This window comes from Typopeltis vanoorti, chromosome 6, assembly GCF_054136105.1.
Source record: "Typopeltis vanoorti isolate ZY-2024b chromosome 6, IOZ_Tvanoo_1.0, whole genome shotgun sequence".
Lineage (NCBI taxonomy): Eukaryota > Metazoa > Arthropoda > Arachnida > Uropygi > Thelyphonidae > Typopeltis > Typopeltis vanoorti.
The window spans coordinates 94260411-94279791 of NC_143554.1; the positions used below are offsets into that span (position 1 = coordinate 94260411).

General features: G+C 35.8%; 1 protein-coding gene across 8 annotated transcripts in view; it reads left to right on the plus strand.

The window, feature by feature from the left end:
• LOC150105717 (C-Jun-amino-terminal kinase-interacting protein 4-like) overlaps positions 1–19381 on the plus strand; it is a 615637-nt gene that overhangs the window by 262862 nt on the left and 333394 nt on the right. For all 8 annotated transcript variants that reach the window (XM_090394309.1, XM_090394311.1, XM_090394312.1 and 5 more), the window contains one exon: positions 968–1024. In XM_090394309.1, the coding sequence (XP_090250435.1) occupies positions 968–1024 (57 nt within the window). The remainder of the gene's footprint in view (positions 1–967; positions 1025–19381) is intronic.

Sequence of the window (19381 nt, forward strand, 5' to 3'; positions counted from 1 at the left end):
TGGTTACTGAAGAATACTTTGATGAGCAGGGGCAAGCACGTTATCATTCCTCTGTCGAGCCTTGATAAGACCCTCATCTTGACTACTGCATGCAGATCTGGATGCCAGGGTTTCTTGGTGAGGTGGTGGGGGGGGGGGGGGGGAGAAACCAGAGGCAAGTGATCAAGATGGTAGCAGATCTATAGAATGAATCTTACAAGAGCAGGTTGACGATTTGTGGGTTACAGAAACTGATTGATAGGCAGAAAATGGTGATATGATTGAGACATATAAATTACTGAGGAATTTTTACCAGATTAATTCAGAGGAAATTTTTGAGAACAGGTGTGGTTGTGATGGTGGTAGAACTAGGGGCCATCCATGGAAACTGAGTAAGAGTGTAGTTAGCAAGGTTGTTAGAATTAGTTTTTTGCTGGGAGAGTAGTAAATGAATGGAATAGGTTGCCAGAGTCTGTTGTTGGTGTCATGACTGTGAAGCAAAGTACAATAGATACTGCAGAAATGTTGGATAGTTCTTGACATGATGTGTAGGGCCTCTCTTGACGAGTTTAAGGACTCCTTGGAGTTGCCCATAATAATAATAATATTCTATACCACTGAATAATTCTCTCACAGCTTTAACCCATATACTGCACTTCTCATATTTATAATTGTGATTGTGTAGTATGGCTGTTGTCATCTGCACACTGACCACATTCATAATTTTTATGCTGTTGGATTGTGATTTACACTACTACTTTTCATTATTTGTGTATGTGAGATACATCCCCCCCCCCCCCATACTAGTGTAGAAAATAGTCACATATTTAGTGGAATCATTTTAATTCCTCATAATTTTCTGTAGCTGTTTTTCATTTAGTACATTTCTGTTACATAAGAGTTTTATGGTGAATGCTTATGTGTGTATATATACACACACACACACACACACACACATATGCATAATTTTTTTCTTTCTTTTTAATAGGAATGCCTTAAACATTGTCAAAGATGATCTCATAGCAAAAGTGGATGAGCTTACAAGGTATATCTTTTGTATTTTTATTTTTATTAATTAATATTATTGTATTATTAGTAATAGTGCAGATGCGGCAGCCCTGCAAGAGGATTTGAATAAGCTAGATAGATGGGCAAATGAATGGGGGTGTCAGTTTAATGCAGCAAAATGTAAGGTCTTGAGGTTTGGGACACATCGAGGGGACGCTGCCTACTCTATGGGAGGAGTTAAACTGGAAGAAGTAAGAGAGACAAGAGATCTAGGTTTGATGGTTGATAGAAACCTGAAATTGAGAGGACATATTGCAAAGGTAGTGAAGGTAACACAGAGGATTGCTGCAATAACGAGAAGGACACTTACCTGCAGAGATAAAATGGTTATCGTTCTGTTAAGACTCTGATCAGACCACACTTAGACTATTGTTCTCAGATCTGGTCTCTAGGATTTGAAGGGGATAAATTAACTGTGGAAAGGGTACAAAGGCAGATAACAAAGATGGTTTCAGGACTGTACAATGATAGTTATGAGGATCGGCTGAGAGAATGTGGACTGCAGAGTTTGGTGGATAGAAGAAGGAGAGGTGATATGATTGAGACTTTTAAACTGTTGAGAGGTGGTTACAGGGTTGACGCTGGGGAGTTCTTTCACTTGGTTGAACAGCGGGAAGGAGTGATGACAAGAGGCCATCCCTGGAAGTTACGAAAGGAAGCTGTGAGCAAGAGGGGTGAGGAGTGGTTTCTTTGCATGGAGGGTGGTTGAACCATGGAATGCATTGCCTGATGGAGTGGTGAGAGCGAGAACGGTAAATAAGTTTAAGGAGTGGTGTGATAGACTGTGTTTTCTAGGAGGGACCTCCCATGAAGTTTGAACCAACAAACCAACAAGAAAGAACCAAATCTTGGAGATTCAGTTGCAAATACTATGAAGAAAACATTGATTGATTGATTCAGGTAGGGAAATGTGGTGAAGTTGTTGGCAAGGATAGAAAACCTAACCATCATGGTGCAATCAGGAATTTATCGAGGTGGTCTGTAAAAAAAGAAAGTATATGAAAGTTTATTTTTCACTTGGTTAGACTATGATAAATTTAGTTTAATCCTTTATCCAAGTGAGAGCAAACAAAGTTTGCTCCTGAAAGCGCCTGAATATGGTGTTGTACTATCTTACCTGGGTAAGATATACAACACCAGGCAACTCGTAGCAAAGGTGGAGCAAGCTACCAACACTCCTATTCCCAGTATCTCCCATAATGCAAAACACATCTCCTTGCAGATATGTATAATGTTATGCATTAAAGGATAAAGGATTAAACTAAATTTATCATAGTCTGACCAAGTGAAAAATAAACTTTCAACATCTTTCTCTAAATCCAGAGTAATTTAATAAAAAAAAAGGTGGCAAACCTTTTGGCAACTCCTATAGGTAAAGATGACCTTGCTATTGCTTCTGCCTGGTATCTCTAACTCTGGGCCTGGCTCCCACTGAAGAGACCTTAATAAAGGTCGAAACTAGTCTGGGTAGTGGTCAATCCCTTAATGCATAACATTATACATATCCGCAAGGAGATGTGTTTTGCATTATGGGAGATACTGGGAATAGGAGTGTTGGTAGCTTGCTCCACCTTTGCTATGAATTGCCTGGTGCTGTACTACTTACCCAGGTAAGATAGTACAACACCATATTGAGTCCTGTAGATATTTTCAGGCACAAACTTTGTTTGCTCTCACTTGGATAAAGGATTAAACTAAATTTATCAAAGAAAGTGTATGTAGGAAATACCTAGGGAGTAACTCAGTAGATGCCCTGAGAATGAATAAGAGAAAAGTATGAAGCTATATGTAAAAATTAGTGAACCAAAATCATCAGAAACTTGATAAGAATATAGGAGGTAATTTTGATGGAACTAGTGAAATGTTTTTGAAGGTTATAATAAACTTAGTTTAATCCTTTATTCAAGTGTAAGCAAAAAGTTTGCACCAGGACTGAGAAACTGAGAAAAACTTCCAACAGTTTCTGAAGGTTATTAAAAAAAAAACAGAAAAACTTTGGAAATGGAGGAAACATTACTGTAAAAGGAGTCAGGAATGGCAATGGTAACATAAAAAACTCGATGTCAGGAGTAATTATGGTGTAAGATTGCTGAATGAGAGTGACAGAAAAGTAGTTGAAAATATTGAATAGAAATGCAGTCAGGAGTACATAATACTTGAGTTAGAATAATCCATCAGAAATGTGGAAAAGCAACTGATATAGATGATAATATGGCAATCTAAAAATTTTACAGTGGCTACACTGTATAATTTGAAAGGCCTGATCAGAAGGCGAAATTCTGGAAGACTGTAGTGAAATTCCTATAATACTCATCTGTAGAAAAGGAAATCAAACTGAATGTGATAATTACAAAACACTTTCTGTGCAACTTATTCTGGATAAGTTTTATGCAAATATATGTGAAAAGAGATCAAGAAAAATTGTGAATGGGTAAATTAAAAAAGACAGTGCTTAGTTCAGAACGTCAAATAAGAGGTTCTCTATAAATACAGGAATATAATGGATCTGTATTTTTAAGTTTTATATATTTGGAAAAGGGATATTATAAGGCAGGAGTTGGCAATGTGCAGCTTGCAAGCCACATGCAGCATTTTGAACATGTAGCTGCTGTTCTAACTTTTAGCTTACATATATGACAAATGCATGCTGCAAATACTTCTCAGTTTAGTTTGCTGCACATTGCGAACAGAGCAAAGAAACTGCATGGTGTTGAAGGTTAATCATTGTAGCATTGGCAAGTATAAAATAGTTAAAACAGGAACAAAATAATATTCATGTGTTATTTATGTTAAATGGATGATGATAGATGAGTTGAAAAGCAATACCAAATTATGGTCTTACCAGACACGTAAATAAATTCTAAAATATTTGTGTTTGGATTTCTCTTGGTTTTTGGTTCAGTGTATTTCTATGAGCACATATTTTCAAACATATACTGTGTTAAAAATAAAGCAAGAAACCATCTGAATAATGTGAGTCTCTTAGCATGTTTAAAGATGAAAATTACAGCATACCCACCTGATGTTTAGAGACTCACTCACTTAAGAATTTCAGCAGAAAAAGTCATATTAATTCATACCTAATTGGATATTTGTAACATTTTTTCATTATTAATAAATAACATTTTAAAAAAGTATTTTTTAAAAAATAAAATGCATGCCTTCCCACTCTGTTCCATTTATTAAATGTCACATCCTCTTCCCAGCTTGAGCTGAGGTGCAGCTCTTCAGAGTCTGTTTTTATAAATTAGATCAAAAATGGTTCTTCACTTAAAGTTGCCAACCCCTCTTAATAGGATGTTAAATGAAAAATTTGTTCAGAATACTACATTTCTACACTGTAAGTGGGACATTATGCTAATCAGCCTGCTTAAGTTGTCTTAAGTCAGCTGTGAGAGTTTAAGGATGTACAGGAAGATGGTTGAATGTAAGACCAGAGAGCATGTAATCTCCACTGTTATTCATCATCTGCATTGATCACATTGTGAAGGAAAGTGGCATTAAACCTGATATAAAATTTGGGGATGTTCAACTCAGCTCTGTACTTTATACATATAACGTTATGCCCCCAAATAAATGCAGTACGAAATTTCAGGATTTATTTGATAATTAATTCAGTAAAATCTGGAACAAATTTGACATGTAAATCAGCAAGAAAAACTGAGAAACTATGAAAATAGGCAGAAACATGGAAAACATCACATACATTCTCAATGGAGAACCTACAGAAATAATTTTTTTCAACAATTTGGGTACAGCTTTTATTGAAGATAGCAAATGAAAAATGAAAATAGAGCATGTATTATTCTGTTTTCTATTTATGTTGTATATTTATGCCCGCCTGGTTGGCCGAGTAGTTAGCATATCTGCTCTCCAGCCAAAAGGCTGCATGTTTGAATCCCGCCATGGGCTTGAACGTTTGTGATTGTCTGTGAAAATAGTGGTAGTGGGGGACGGTAGATGGCATTGGTGTAATTGTGGTCCATTGTAGTTGGTGGATTGTGGGTGGTTGAGATATAGAGTAGATGCCCTCCTTCGATGATGCTTTGGACTCCCTGGAGGTGTCAAGTAATAATAATAATAATAATAATGTTTATTCATATACAGTGGTGCCTTGGTTAACGACGGTAATCCGTTCCAGGATTACCGTCATTATCCAAGGCGCAATTCCCCATAAGATTTAATTGAAAATCGATTAATTTGTTCCGGCTCCTCCCCACAACCATAGTACATATTAAAAATGCAGATAAAACTCATTTAAAATGTCATAAAAATATATAATTATACAGTATATGTATTTGCTAAAAAAAAATTAACATTAATAAAATGAATTGTTCATGAAAACAGTTTTTAATTATCAATCTTCATCTGAAGGATAATTGGGCTCACTTTGGAGTTTTTTGATAAATGGACCTGTAAAAAACATGTCTAGGGTTGTTTGCTTCTGCTTCTTTTTTAAAATGTTTCTGAAAAACTGCATAGACTTTTCATTAAATAGATCTGCAGTTCTCATTTGTTTGGAATCCAAACATAACCTCAGATTTGTTTGGATTCCATTTCATAGCAACATTCTGAACTTCCTCCCACTTTGCCAAAACATTTTTGATTTCAACAGTCGTAATTTGTTCTTTCTCTCCATCCTCATCTTCAGATGAAATTTCCATTTCCTTTCTTCACATTTCTGCTTGAAAAGTTCTTTTAGCTTGTCAGTAGTCAATTCTCGGTCATGCATCTCCAATAATTCTTCAACATCTTCTTCCTCTACTTCCAAGTTAAGATCATGAGCAGTTGCCACAATATCCTTTACCAATTTGTGTCCTTCATCTGAAGTTCCTTCCTCCAAGCTGCTTTGAGACATTTCATTGTTACCTCTTGCCAAGCCTTTACAATTAGCCTAATTGCTATGACAATGTTGAATTCTTCCTTCCAAAATTTTCTTAGGGTTATGTTGGTAGCCTCACACATTTCAAAGCACCTGGTAAAAAGCGCCCTTATGTAAAGCTTTTTAAAATTTGCAATTATCAGCTGATCCATAGGTTGAATCAGAGATGTAGTCTTGGGAGGAAGAAAAATCATCTTATTTATTAAGAAGATGATCTTTCTAATTCCTCTGGTAGCTCTTCTTGTATGCCCATTAGATGGCCAGATGCGTTATCCAGGGTTAAAATGGCTTTTAGAGGCAGATTGTTTTGCTCAAGATAGGCTTTGACAGTTGGTCCAAACACTTTGCGAATCCAGTCTCTAAATTCTATTCTTGTGACCCAGGCTTTGCTGTTAGACATCCACAAAACACCGAGATTGGATTTAGAGACATTGAACTTTATGAATGCTCGGGGATTCTCTGAGTGGTAGATTAACATTGGTTTTACCTTGCAGTCTCCACTTGCATTTGCTGCTAAAAGCAATGTTAACCTATCATTCATTGGTTTATGCCCAGGAAGTGTTTTTTCTTCTTTTGTGATAAATGTCCTGTTGAGCATTTTCTTCCAAAATAACCCAGTCTCATCACAATTGAAGACTTGTTGAGGTAGGTATTCTCCTTCGTCTATAATTCTTGTAAAGCTATTGACAAATTTATCTGCTGCTGCTTTGTCAGCACTAGCTGCCTCTCCGTGTCTGACCACACTATGAATTCCTGTTCTTTTTTTAAAGTTGTCAAACCAACCTCTGCTACCTTTGAAATCATCATCAGCATCTACCTCAGAACTTGATCCCGAAGTCTTCTTTTTCAAATCTTGATAAATCTGTTTAGCTTTCTGACAGATTGCATTTTGAGATGTTGTATCAGCTGCCATTTCTCTTTCTTTGATCCAAATTAGTAATAGATTTTTCCATTTGCTCAAAAAGAAGTCCTCTGACATTCAACCTTGACGTTCCCTTAGCAACCTTAGCTACCATAAATTCTTCTTTCTTAGCCAAAATGGTTGATATTGTAGAATGACTGGTTTCATATATTCGAGCTAGTTGCATAACTTTCACACCTTCATGATGTTTTGCTATGATTTCTTTCTTCTGTTCAATAGAGAAAATTTTTCTTTTTTTTTTTTCCCTCACTAGCTTTCTTTTTGGGGAAAGTTTTACAATGTGACAAAATTTTTCCATTTTGTCACACGGTAAAAAAAATTCACTCTATAAAAAAAAAGATATGCAAAATACGGTATTATTACAAATTGTACAACACTAAGACAAGGGATACAAAGAACATATCGTCACCTGAAAATAAAAGTAAAAGTTCAAAAAAAAAACTTTTTGAAATAAAAGTTAACAGTTAAATTCAAAACCTGCAATTTTTGACTTAGTGCATTTTGCTTGTAAGGTGACGATATTAGATACAGCACTTACCGTAACATACACTGATTAGCAGCTTATAGATACAAGGATTATTATACAGATGAGATTTGATTTTGCCTTTTGATGGCGAACGAACAGTGACACGCACCCGCCGATTTATTGTCTATATGAACCAACACATAAAAAATAAATGCTTAAATACTCATTTTCATCATAAAACTCATTTATAACCACAAATTTTAAACTAAAGCACAGTACACTACAAGAAAAGAAACAATAAAAGGAAAACGTAAACAGCTGGCTATGATGGGTCAAACATATCTGAGCTTCACAGCTATGCCGCGTAGCTGTTCTCTATTCGACAATGTCTTCCTGCGCATGGCTGAGTGCGATCGGAAAATTCAAGTTTTTTAGATCGGATAGAGGTTCACATAGTTGAGAGTCGTTAACCGAGAGATTTTTTTCTTACAGCCACTCGTTGTTAACCAAGTACATCGTTATCTGAAGCTGTTGTTAACCAAGGCACCACTGTATATGAATTTAGGGACACAAAACACGTGTTGAAAAGATTATTTTACTAATTTTTAATAAAATAACTTGACGTTTTAATAAAATAACTTGACCCTGTGTTGAGGTCATTATCAGAAGGATGCATGTGTATAGGAACCAAGCCACATGCTGTTGCGCTCTATAAAGGTAAATTAAATCTTATGTTGTTAACCAATCTTTTTCTTAGCCTAACCCTCTAGTGATTAAAAAAAAAAAAAATTTAAATAAAAACTACAATAAACTCTGCTAAAGTCCTCACGTACTAAGATTCTTCTGGAATTTACAGCTCATATTGTTATATTACGATTATCTTCTGGATTTGTACAGTTCAGGTTGCTATTGAATATTCAGGGGGAAAAAAAAAACACTTCACCAAGTCTTCTTGTATTGAGATTTTTCTTAGTGGTTGCTATGAAGGTTGCAGATGGGTCCTCCACATTCTTGGAATGGTTAGACCATCATTTTTATTCAGATTCGGATTATGTTTGAGCATTTCACATGCTTCTTTGAATTTTCGCTTGAACCAGGTTTTGGTGCAGTGTAGGGACTTGGTACCTTTCCAATCAATTCTGTGGTATGTTTGGGGTGCATGGTCAGAAAGGCCAGTTTTTCCAGAATGGAGGTATTTAATGTGTCGTTTGTGTTCATCCTTCCTGTTTGGGATAGTTCGCCCTGTTTCCCCTATGTATGGTATGTTAAATCAGCGAAAGCACTCCACATCGCACCAAAATCTGGTTCAAGCAGAAATTCAAAGATGCATGCGAAATGCTCAAACATAATCCGAATCTGAATAAAAATGATGGTCTAACCATTCCGAGAATGTGGAGGACCCATCCGCAACCTTCATAGCAACCACAAAGAATACGTGAAGACTCGCTGAAGTGTAAGGCAAATCCATGTATATTGATACAGAATGTGCACTACAGGAACTACCACTGTCATTCATGGCTTGCTCCATAACAGCAGCAGCAACTTCGTTAACTTAACTGATTGGTTTGTGACCTCTGTTAGGTCTAACTCCCAATGATCCTATTTCTGAAGAAATAGGATCATTGGGATCCTATTTCATCTTCAGAAAGATGATCATTCGTTGTGGCAGAGCATATGGAAACAGTGAACTTTATCGGCATTTTTTCAGGAAACAAAATTTGCGAAGTGCAGCAACAGCATTGCAGTTGTTTAGGTAGTACAGCTTCATAAGCAAAGCTTGTTGGGACAAGGTTAGTGTCATCACTGTGGACAGCATTAACAGCCAGAATGAAGGGAAAAATCCTGTGTTCATCTTTTAAATCCTCCTGACATCTGCAGAGTTGCATGATATGCAAATTCCATGCATTTGGTGTTTACAATGCCATGGTGATGAATTTTGGAAGTACTTTTTTTTTTCTCTGATATTGCTTCTTCATAATGCACAGTGTATGCTTGCAAAGTTTTGCAGCATTTTAATTAGTGGGTGGCACTCCACAAGGCTTTAATTTTGATCACCCTGTATTATTAAGGATGGGCAAGGATGTCTGCATAAGTAAGGCACTAAATAAGAATAGAGATCTGCAAGTTGTCCAGCTTAGTCATGCAGACTACAGAAGTGAGCATATGTGGTGTTGAATACATTGGAGTATCAGATTGTAGGCGCTCATCACTCCTTGTCTTAGTATCTCCCATAATGCAAAGCACATCTCCTTGCAGACATGTATAATTCTATGCATTAAGGGAAGGGCCACTACCCAAACAAGTTTCGACCTTTATTGAGGTCTCGTCAGTGGGAGACAGACCCAGTGGTGGTGATACCAAGGTGGAAGCAGGTGCAAACTTTGTTTGCTTACACTTGGATAAAGGATTAAACTAAATTTATTATAGTCTAACCAAGTGGAAAAAAAACTTTTCAATATCTTTCTCTAAATCCAGAGTAATTTGATAATAAGGTGAGACACCTTTTGGCAACTCTTATAGGTAAATATGACTTCTCCATTGTTTTCACCTTTGTATCACCACCTCTGGGTCTGGCTCCCACTGATGAGACCTCAATAAAGATCGAAACCAGTCTGAGTAGTCGCCCTTCCCTTAATGCATAGCATTATACATGTCTGCAAGGAGATGTGCTTTGCATTATGGAAGATACTATGACAAGGAGTGATGAGAGCTTGGTCCACCTTTACCATGAGTTGCCTCAGTCCTGAAGATATTTCAGGTGCAAACTTTGTTTGCTTACACTTGAATATCAATTCAAGTGTAAGCAAACAAAGTGAAAATTTACGATTAAACTAAATTTATTATAGTCTAACCAAGTGAGAAAAAAAAACAACTTCCAACTCACTGCTACCTCTTTGCTGGATGAAGAAACTCAGGTGTATTAGGAGGGGGTACTGGAGCTGTTTCACATACTGAATAAGAATTTGGCAAGGCAGACTGATGGGATATCAGCAGACATACCAAAACAGTGTTCAGCTGAACTGGCTGTTCCTTTGACCGGGATATATAATTTGAATCTTAGAACAGCTAAGATTTCACATGAGTGGAAAGATTATATGATAGTCTCATTGCACAAAGGTGGTGCACAAGTGTGTAACTATTGACCTGTCAATAGTTACACGCTTGTGGAATTGGTAGTGAAGATTTTGGAAACGTTTGTAAACTCATCTTTCTAGATGCTTATACATCTTACATATATGGAAAAAATATAGAATTTTATTTAAAAAAAAAATGATATACACCCTTGATTAATGCAGCAAAATAAATTGCGACTATCCCTTGATATACGTGGCAAGAGTTTTAATTACCACGTCTTTAAATTTACCACAAAAAAATGCGAGCCTCGAGAAGAAAGAAAGTCGTGAGCATGATGATTTTATTCCTCCCAAACAGCCGTGCTCCCAGAACCTGAGAGTCAACTAGTTACTTTGTTGCCATAATTAAGAGTGGGTGTATTACAAGCTCCAGTTGTTCTGCTGTATTTACGAATTACGTTCCTCGTAAATTTTACAGCCCATTAATCATGTCGAAGAATAAGAGCAATCCTACAACCAGTTCATTAAGGGAAAAAAAGAGGAGGAAAGTAATTACCTTAGATACAAAACTTGATATAATTAAACGATTTAAACGTAGTGAAAGTAAAAGTAAGATTGGAAGTGAATTTGGGTTTAATGAGTCTATGATATGGACTATTTTATCCAAAGCTGATGAGTATTGCATTGCAAGCAAGGTAAAGGTGCATGTACATCTGCAAGTATGCAATGCACATGTAACCAAAGTGCTATAATGGTTGAAATGAAAGATCTGTTGATTATTTGGCTGGAAGTCTGCAATCTAAAGAGAATTCCAATTAGTGCCTATAATATCACAGCTTTGGCTGTGATATTTTAGGCACTAATTCTCTTTTCAAGACTTAAAGAGACTAAATATAAAGAAGACAATCCAAAATTCGCATCTAGCAAAGGCTGGCTTGAAAATTTTAAATCTAGGGCTGATCTAAAGAATGTGAAAATAACAGGTGAATCTGCAAATGCCGATGAAGATGCTGCATCTACATTTCCTGCTGAGCTGCAGAAAATTATTGAAGAAAATGATTACGATTACCACCAAATTTTCAATGTAGATGAAACTGGCTTCTATTGGGAAAAAATGCCATCTAGAACTTTTATATCAAAAAAAAGAAGCAGCGCAGCCTTGGCTATAAAGTATTAAAAGTATTGATAGACAAGCTGTGGCTTGTCTATCAAACTTAGAACCCAATGGCTTTAAAAGAATGTAACAAGAACTCTTTACCTGTAATTTGGTGCACGAATCAGAAGGCTTGGGTTACCCAAAGCCTATTCAAAGATTGGTTTAAGTCTTATTTTTGTCCGGCAGTTGAAGCTTATTGCAAGAGAAATAACTTAGCTTTCAAAGCCCTTTGGCTTTTAGATAATGCACCTGGTCATCCAAATTCTCTTAATGGTATATGTGAAAATGTGAAAGTTTTATTTTTTTCCACCAAATATGACATCATTGCTACAACCCATTGACATGGGCATCATTGCAACTTTCAAAACCTATTTTCTTAAAAAGACATTCTCAAAGGCAGTAGAAACAACAATGGGAGAAAATGCGATTACACTCCAATAATTTTGGAAAAAGTTTAACATTGAACACGCAATTGAAAACATTCATGACTCGTGGGAGCAGGTGTCTTCTAGCTGCATGAGATCTGTTTGGAAAACCCTTTTGCCAGAATATGCTAATGGCTCAGGTTGTTTTCAAAATGCTGTTAACAACATAGTTGAAGAAATCGTTGCACTTGGTGAAGATTGGTTTTGATGCAGAAGATGCTAAATAATTATTGGATTCAAATTCAAAAGATTTCAGTGACAACGATCTTCTGGATGATGAACAACAATGCGCATATGAAGACAATGAACAAATGGAGTGTGAAGATGAGATTCCAAAGGAGATAACAATCAAAGAACTGGATGGAATATTTCACAGTTAGAATCGCTTAAGCAGCAAGTAATGGATATAGATCCGGATGTTAATCGAAGAATGCTTGTTTGCCAAGGTCTAGAGAGTTATTTTGCTTGTTATCATAGAATTTATGCTGATAAGAAAAAAAACTAAAATTGTTCAAATGACTCTTGAGAACTTTTTTTGATAAAAAAATTGCAATAACTAATGTAGGTACAAGCATTTATTAAACATTTACTTTGCATTGGTTTTTTATCTTTCCTAAAAGAGTACCATATAAAACGAATTATTAATACAGCAATCGATCATGGATGAAGTGTAATTTTTACCATTGATTATTAGATTTAATTAATACGATTTTGATATACATAGTAACATCAAGGGATTAATTAATCGCGTTAATCAAGGAATATCTATATTTCATTCAATATAACATGAACATCGCCAAGGAGAAAGAGCAGCAACTATATTTAAAACATGAATCACCTAGCATGTACTTACTAGCTTGTGTTTTGGTCGCTTAGCTGAGTTGATAGGATTGCACAATTGGAGTTCAATGGAACAGTTGTAAAAGTTGCTGATATTAAATAACCTACATTAAATTTTAAAGAAACTTATCATTATGAACAGGTAATGGTAATTACTTTCATTAAGTGGTTAAGGTTTAGATGCTTTCATAGTGTTTCACATGTTTCAAAGAAAATTTGATTAAATTTGAATCTGCTGGAATGAAGAATCTTTGTCTAGTTCCAGAGAACTCTGCATCTAGTCTCATCAGTAGGGCTTGTATTATAGCTTGTATTATTACAGATTGCAGAAATGCATTATAGCTTGATGTGCTTGGACTCTAATCAAAGCAGTGTGGCTAGTCTGTCCAATGTAGCAAAGATGACATGAAGCAGGTTCTTGATAGCTGGAGAGAGAGAGAGAGGGGGGGGGGTTTGGTAATTTATCCTTTGTAGATCATAAGAAAGAAGACGGTTTCTGATCTGGTTTGAAGGAAGTGTATAGATTGAATTTGCAAAGAATTCATGCTATTTGTTCACAACATTTTTTTGAAGGTCGAATATTGAAATTCTTTTCACATTGGATTGTAGTCTCATCAACAGATGATAATTATCAGCAGTTTTCTGAATGGTAGTTTTGTTGTAACCATCATAGTGATTTCAATTTTATTTAATTCATCTAATAAAAGGTCTTTAAAGAGAAAATTCAAGATCTATGTCAGTCTAATAATAAAACTGTGATTTTGTTTGATGTAGCCTTCCTATTTACAAACATTCCACTACTAGAGACACTTCAGTTTTTTCAGTCCTATTTTCCACAAGACATTGCTAGCTTATTTAAATTCATCTTCAGTGTGGGCTATTTTGCATGGCAGAACAAGTTGTTGAAACAAATCTAAGGAACAGTGATGGGCAGTCCTATCTCACCAGCTTTAGCAGATTATTTTATGGAGCTTCTAGAAAACCACCTCTTCCATACCACAGAGCTGGTATATGGCTTCATTTTGTTGACGATGTATTTGCTGTCCCACTTGGAGATATCCTGAACATCCTAGGCCATTAAAAACAGTTTGCCTATCAGAATTAGTTGAAATCCATGTGCAGTGCTCGGAATGATTTTGAGCGATCTGTGCATTAATGAGGAAATGATTTATGAAATACTTACCCAAGAGGAAAATGAAGGTTTGTGCATGGTTTATTTCATATGTAACATGATGATCTTAAAGAAGTTAATTGAACACTGCAGTCTTATTGAAGCCGTTAAAAGAAACCTAAATTTCTTGAATTCATTCATTACAGATGATTATAATATGTGGTGTTTTTCACTAGGATTTCAAAAGTAAGCCACTAAGTGTGGGATGGAAGTTTAAAAACTCTCCCAAACTTTCTACAATAACATTTAAGAATTGCCGGCCTGGTTGGCCAAGCGGTTAGCATATCTGTTCTCCAGCCAAAAGGCTGCAGGTTTGAATCCCGTTGTAGGCATGGGTATTTGTGATTGTCTGTGGAAATGCTAGTGGTGGTGGTGGGCGGTAGATGCCGTTGATGTAGTTGTGGTTGGTGGATTGCGTGGTGGAGACAGAGAGAGATGTAGAGTTGGTGTCCACCCTCGATGAGTCTTTGGACTCCCTGGAGGTGTCATGTAATAATAATTGTGTACAAATGGATATTAAGGCTTAGATGCTGGTTTAAGTTCATAATTATGTTTAATGAAATGATTACAACACAGAGAAATAATTAAACACAGGTTTAATAGTTGCAATATTTCATCTCCTCACAGAGATATCTTCTGCGATACAATATAAAAATTGTAATATCAAACACAAAAACATACAAAACAATAAGTTGAAGAAGTCCTAGGAGGGCCACACTCTATGGATGCTTGTATTAGTCTTGGCAGTTGAGTGGGAGATCAAAGAATTGACGTTTTACAAATCTTGGAAGTTCAACATAGCTATATTTATTTATGTGTTTTAAGGGAACATGTGTATTAAAAATATTTATAAATACTTAGATGGCTTACACTTAGAAAAATTAGATTTTTTTTTCAAAAACTCCAGTCTGTTTCATCCAGTGTAACATAGACATCATTGGGAAGAAAGACCAATAATAAAAAAAAAAGAACAGTTAATAGTAATCATTTCCCACTACTTTGAGAATGGTTACAGTCTGAATGGTTAATGTTTGTACTTTCAAATTTCAAGGAAAAGACAATCAAATTTGAACCTGCTGAACTGAACTATCTTTGGAATCAGACACCAAACTCTCTGTCTAGTGTCAATTGTTTGAGAAGCAAGACTGACTTGTTAGATTCCAAAAATGCAATACAGTGTTGATGTTTTTGAATTCTAAATCAAAACACACCAGCCAGTCTGTTCAGGGTGCTTGATATGGGATCCGGAAAAGTGGCTTCTCGCATTTCACCTCTCACATTTCGCTCCCAGCAAATTTCTTCCCCAGCACATTTTGCCCCCTGTAGATAATGAGTAGGCTACAAAAATGTAAATAATACACCTAATTTTTTAATAATTCTAATTTATTTTGTTTTAATAGAATAAATGCACATTATTATTGTTTAAAACTCAAAGTTGTATGCAATGCCTCTAAGGTAATCAATCACATTACGATTTTGAAAAATCTTGAACTATTCTTTTGATTCTAGCAGAAATTGCAGCATATGTCTTGTTTCTTTGATTGCCTGAATTACCTGAATTACCGATAATTTCGAAATTGTGTAATTGTGTAATTTCGAAATTGTGTAGCCCTTGTTGTTTCTTTAAAGAATCAATGAATCGGTAAATATTTGGGAATAAAGTAGCACAAGTTTATTGAAATCCTCTGTGCCATCCCTCCATGGCATTGTTACTACGTTGCTGATCATTCAGTGTTCATGTGTAAACATTCCACAATTCGATGGCAAAAATGGGTAACTGCCATCTTCCAATATATGTATCTTCAAAGTAGTTTGCAATCACCATAGCTTCAATGGGGAAGTCATCAGCTTCAAATAAATCTTCCAATGCTTGAATAACATTAGCAGGAGGAATAAATGCCAATGCCAGAATCATTAGGATCCAACGAGCAAATTCATGGTCTTGTTCGTATCGGTCTTGTCCCATACAGTATCTCATTTTCATCAGTCCATTCCTGTATTTTTCCCTTGACTACTTTCTCCAAGACCTTGACAACGACTCCTGATATGCTGATCGGTCAGTAATTTGCAACAGTAGTCTTGGATCCTCCTTTATGCAGTTGAACTATTTTCCCCTCTTTCTTCCCCTTCGGGGCTAAACCAGACCCGAGACTCAGATTAAACAACATGGCCGAGGGCACTGATAATTCTTTAGCCGCATCACGTAAGACCCGTGCTGGTATACCGTCCAATCCCACAGATGTATTCACATTAAGGTTCTGTAATAGACTGTTCACCTCCACTTCATTCACCACAATTCCCCTATAAACTAATGGTTCCTTCAATGCCACCACCTGGATGATATACTCTTGCAAAGTGCTCACTCAGTAATTCCACTATATCAACTGATTCAGTGACCTCCCTACCATCGGCATTCCTTAAAATCATTCTGCCATGTACAGTTTTTCTTTTACTTGCAGCATATTGAAAGAACTGTTTGGGATTCTCTTTAGCTTGCACGGCTAATTTCCTTTCATAATCCGCTTTTGCTTTTCTTACTGTGCTCGTTACCCTTCTGGCCTGCGCTTTATACCGTTCATGTGCCTGCAGGTCACCATTCTCCTTAAATTCCATCCACAGTTGTTTCTTTTTTTGCAACTCAAGTTTAATGGTGTTATTCATCCATTTAGCCCCTACTTGATTTACTATTTGGACTCTAGGTATACAGTCAGCCATAACCTCCTGCAAATGCTCCTTGACCACTTCCCATGCACTATCAACATCCACCCCTTGCAGTTTTACATGCCATGGCACTGAACCAAACAATCTCCTAAACTTGTCATACTTGCCAGCACGGTAATTCCACATGTATCCTGTCTTAATCGAAAATTTCACACATTTAGCCACCTCCCAGGTGAAGACCTTATGATCACTCTCACCAATAGGTGGCAACATGGTCATATTCATTACAGTCAAATTCTCAGATGCTATTACTAGGTCAAGCACTCTTGAACCCCTAGTATTTTCCATTACATGCTGTCTCAGATAGTTATCCCTTAGTAACTGAATAAAAGCCAGTTCCTTCCTTGCATGTGTCCTCTCCTCCTTCCAATTGATGTTACCATAGTTGAAATCCCCCATAATAATTACCCTCCTTCCACTCATTTCATCAATTTGTCTATGCATACTATCTCCAAAAAATAAAAATTAAAAAAAAAACTTTTCCTTGACCATAATTTCCCCAAGGAGATTTTAGTCAAGGTAAACATCAAGTATATCCTAATTCATTTTTCCTCTGTGCCCTACACAACTCATTTTTTTCTTCTCCTTTCAAGTTCAGAAATAGGTACAAATGTTCAATTTCCTTATCATGGTGTTCGTCACAGACAACATTATCCAAAAAAGACCGCCTTTCATTAGTCTGAGAAGTAAATATCATTCAAGATAACATGCCCATTTAAGCTTTGGTTGCTACAGCATTCAGGTCTTCTTTATGAGGCATGCATTTAGTAACTCCTGTTTGTTATACTGGCCAGGCATCTTGGGATTCAGGATTAAGGTGCTATAGGCAGTGTCTGCCTTTTCTCCTGAGTATTTATTTACCTACTTGGTAAGCAGATATTCAGGAGAGAAAGCAGACTCCCACTACATAAGATAAAAATACAGTAAAATAGGGGAAAAAATTAACCCTTATCTCCTGAATACTGTAATTAACATTGGGGACAGATAGAAAGGGACAGGAAGAAACGAAAAAAAGATCAGGAACCTGTCTATAGATAATATAACACACATATATTGCATGATGTATTTTGAGTTCAAAACTCCTGTGCTGACTAAAGTGACCCCTTTAGTGTGAAGGTATATTATTTAGCCTTAAATCCAAACATTTAAAATATTATTTTAAGTATTTTTAGCTCAATAAACAAAAAGGTGTTCATCAGTTTGCAAGCAAATAATTTTATTAATTAAAGCACAGATTAGTAAAGCCAAATCTTGCTTTGTCTCAGTAAGAACAGAAATAAATCCAAAGAATAGCAGCAAAAATCACTAAACACTCCTTTCATCCAGGTAAGTAGTGAATGTGGAGATTTTCAACATTGAATTTATTATGCAATTTTATTTTCTTTATACAGTTAAAATACTACTTAATAATATTTTAACTGGTTGGATTTAAGGTTGAATAGCATACCAGGATTGGATCAATAAGTCAGCTACTGAAAGAAATTCAATAAGAATAAAACTAGCAAGAGACATACTATCAGTAGGAACATGGAATATCGTACTTTATGGGCTCCTGGGAAGCTAGACTTGCTTTGTAAAGAGATGGAGCGATACCAAGCAGCATCTTTGGAATAGTGAACATAGTCAGGAGAGAAAAGAGGTGAAAGTATCAATTGGTCTGGCAGTAGTACAAAACATGATCAGGCATTGGATTTCTTATCAGTAAAAGAGGAAGAAAAGCATTATTAGGATGCAATCCAGTAAATGAAAGATAATAATGGCAAGATTTATTTAAATAACTTGCACGACTTACACATGTCACAAAAATATATAGAAAATTATTCAAAACTCCAGTATATATTTCATCCAACATTATGTGACATTGCCAGGGAGATAGATCATTAACTACATTCAAAACATGAATCACAATAATGAGTCATAAATCATGTATATATTTGCTCATGTCTTGGTTGCAGATTATGGCTTATTTTGATGTAGAGTCCCTATTCACCAACATACCACTATCAATGCAGACTCTTCAGCTGAAGGATTATGCTACTAAAGTTCAAAGGGACAAATGTAAAAAGTTGTGTGGATAAAGCATAATTATTAATTAAAAAATCTTAATAGTGATCATTTGGTTGTTCCTCTTATTACTATGCAAAACATCTCTCACCATCATCTTCAGAATTGCACTGGCCACATTAGCTCTTATATTAAAACTGTTTTCATTTCAAAGAGAAAATAAAACATCTATATCTGTCTAATAATTAGATTATGGCTTATTTTGATGTATTCTCCCTATTCACCACCATACTACTACAAGAAACTCTTCAGTTTTTACAATCTGATTTCCCAGAAGACATTGTTAACTGTTTAAATTCACTATCAATGCAGACTATTTTACATGACTTAATAAGCTGTTCAAATTGACTTGTTTTATTCAAACAAATCAAAGGAACATCACCAGCCTTAGTTGATTATTTTATGGAGCTCTTTGACAGTGTATTTCTTCAGCTTCATATTTTGTATGATAGATCGTAATTCTGATTCAGTGTCCAACTCTGAGTCAGAATTACTGCAGTTTTTAGAGAAAATAAACTCTTTGTACTACCATATTATCAAGTTCACTATTGAAAGTAAATCCAATAACCAACAACCCTTTTTTGGATACCTTAATAATAATCATAATCCAACA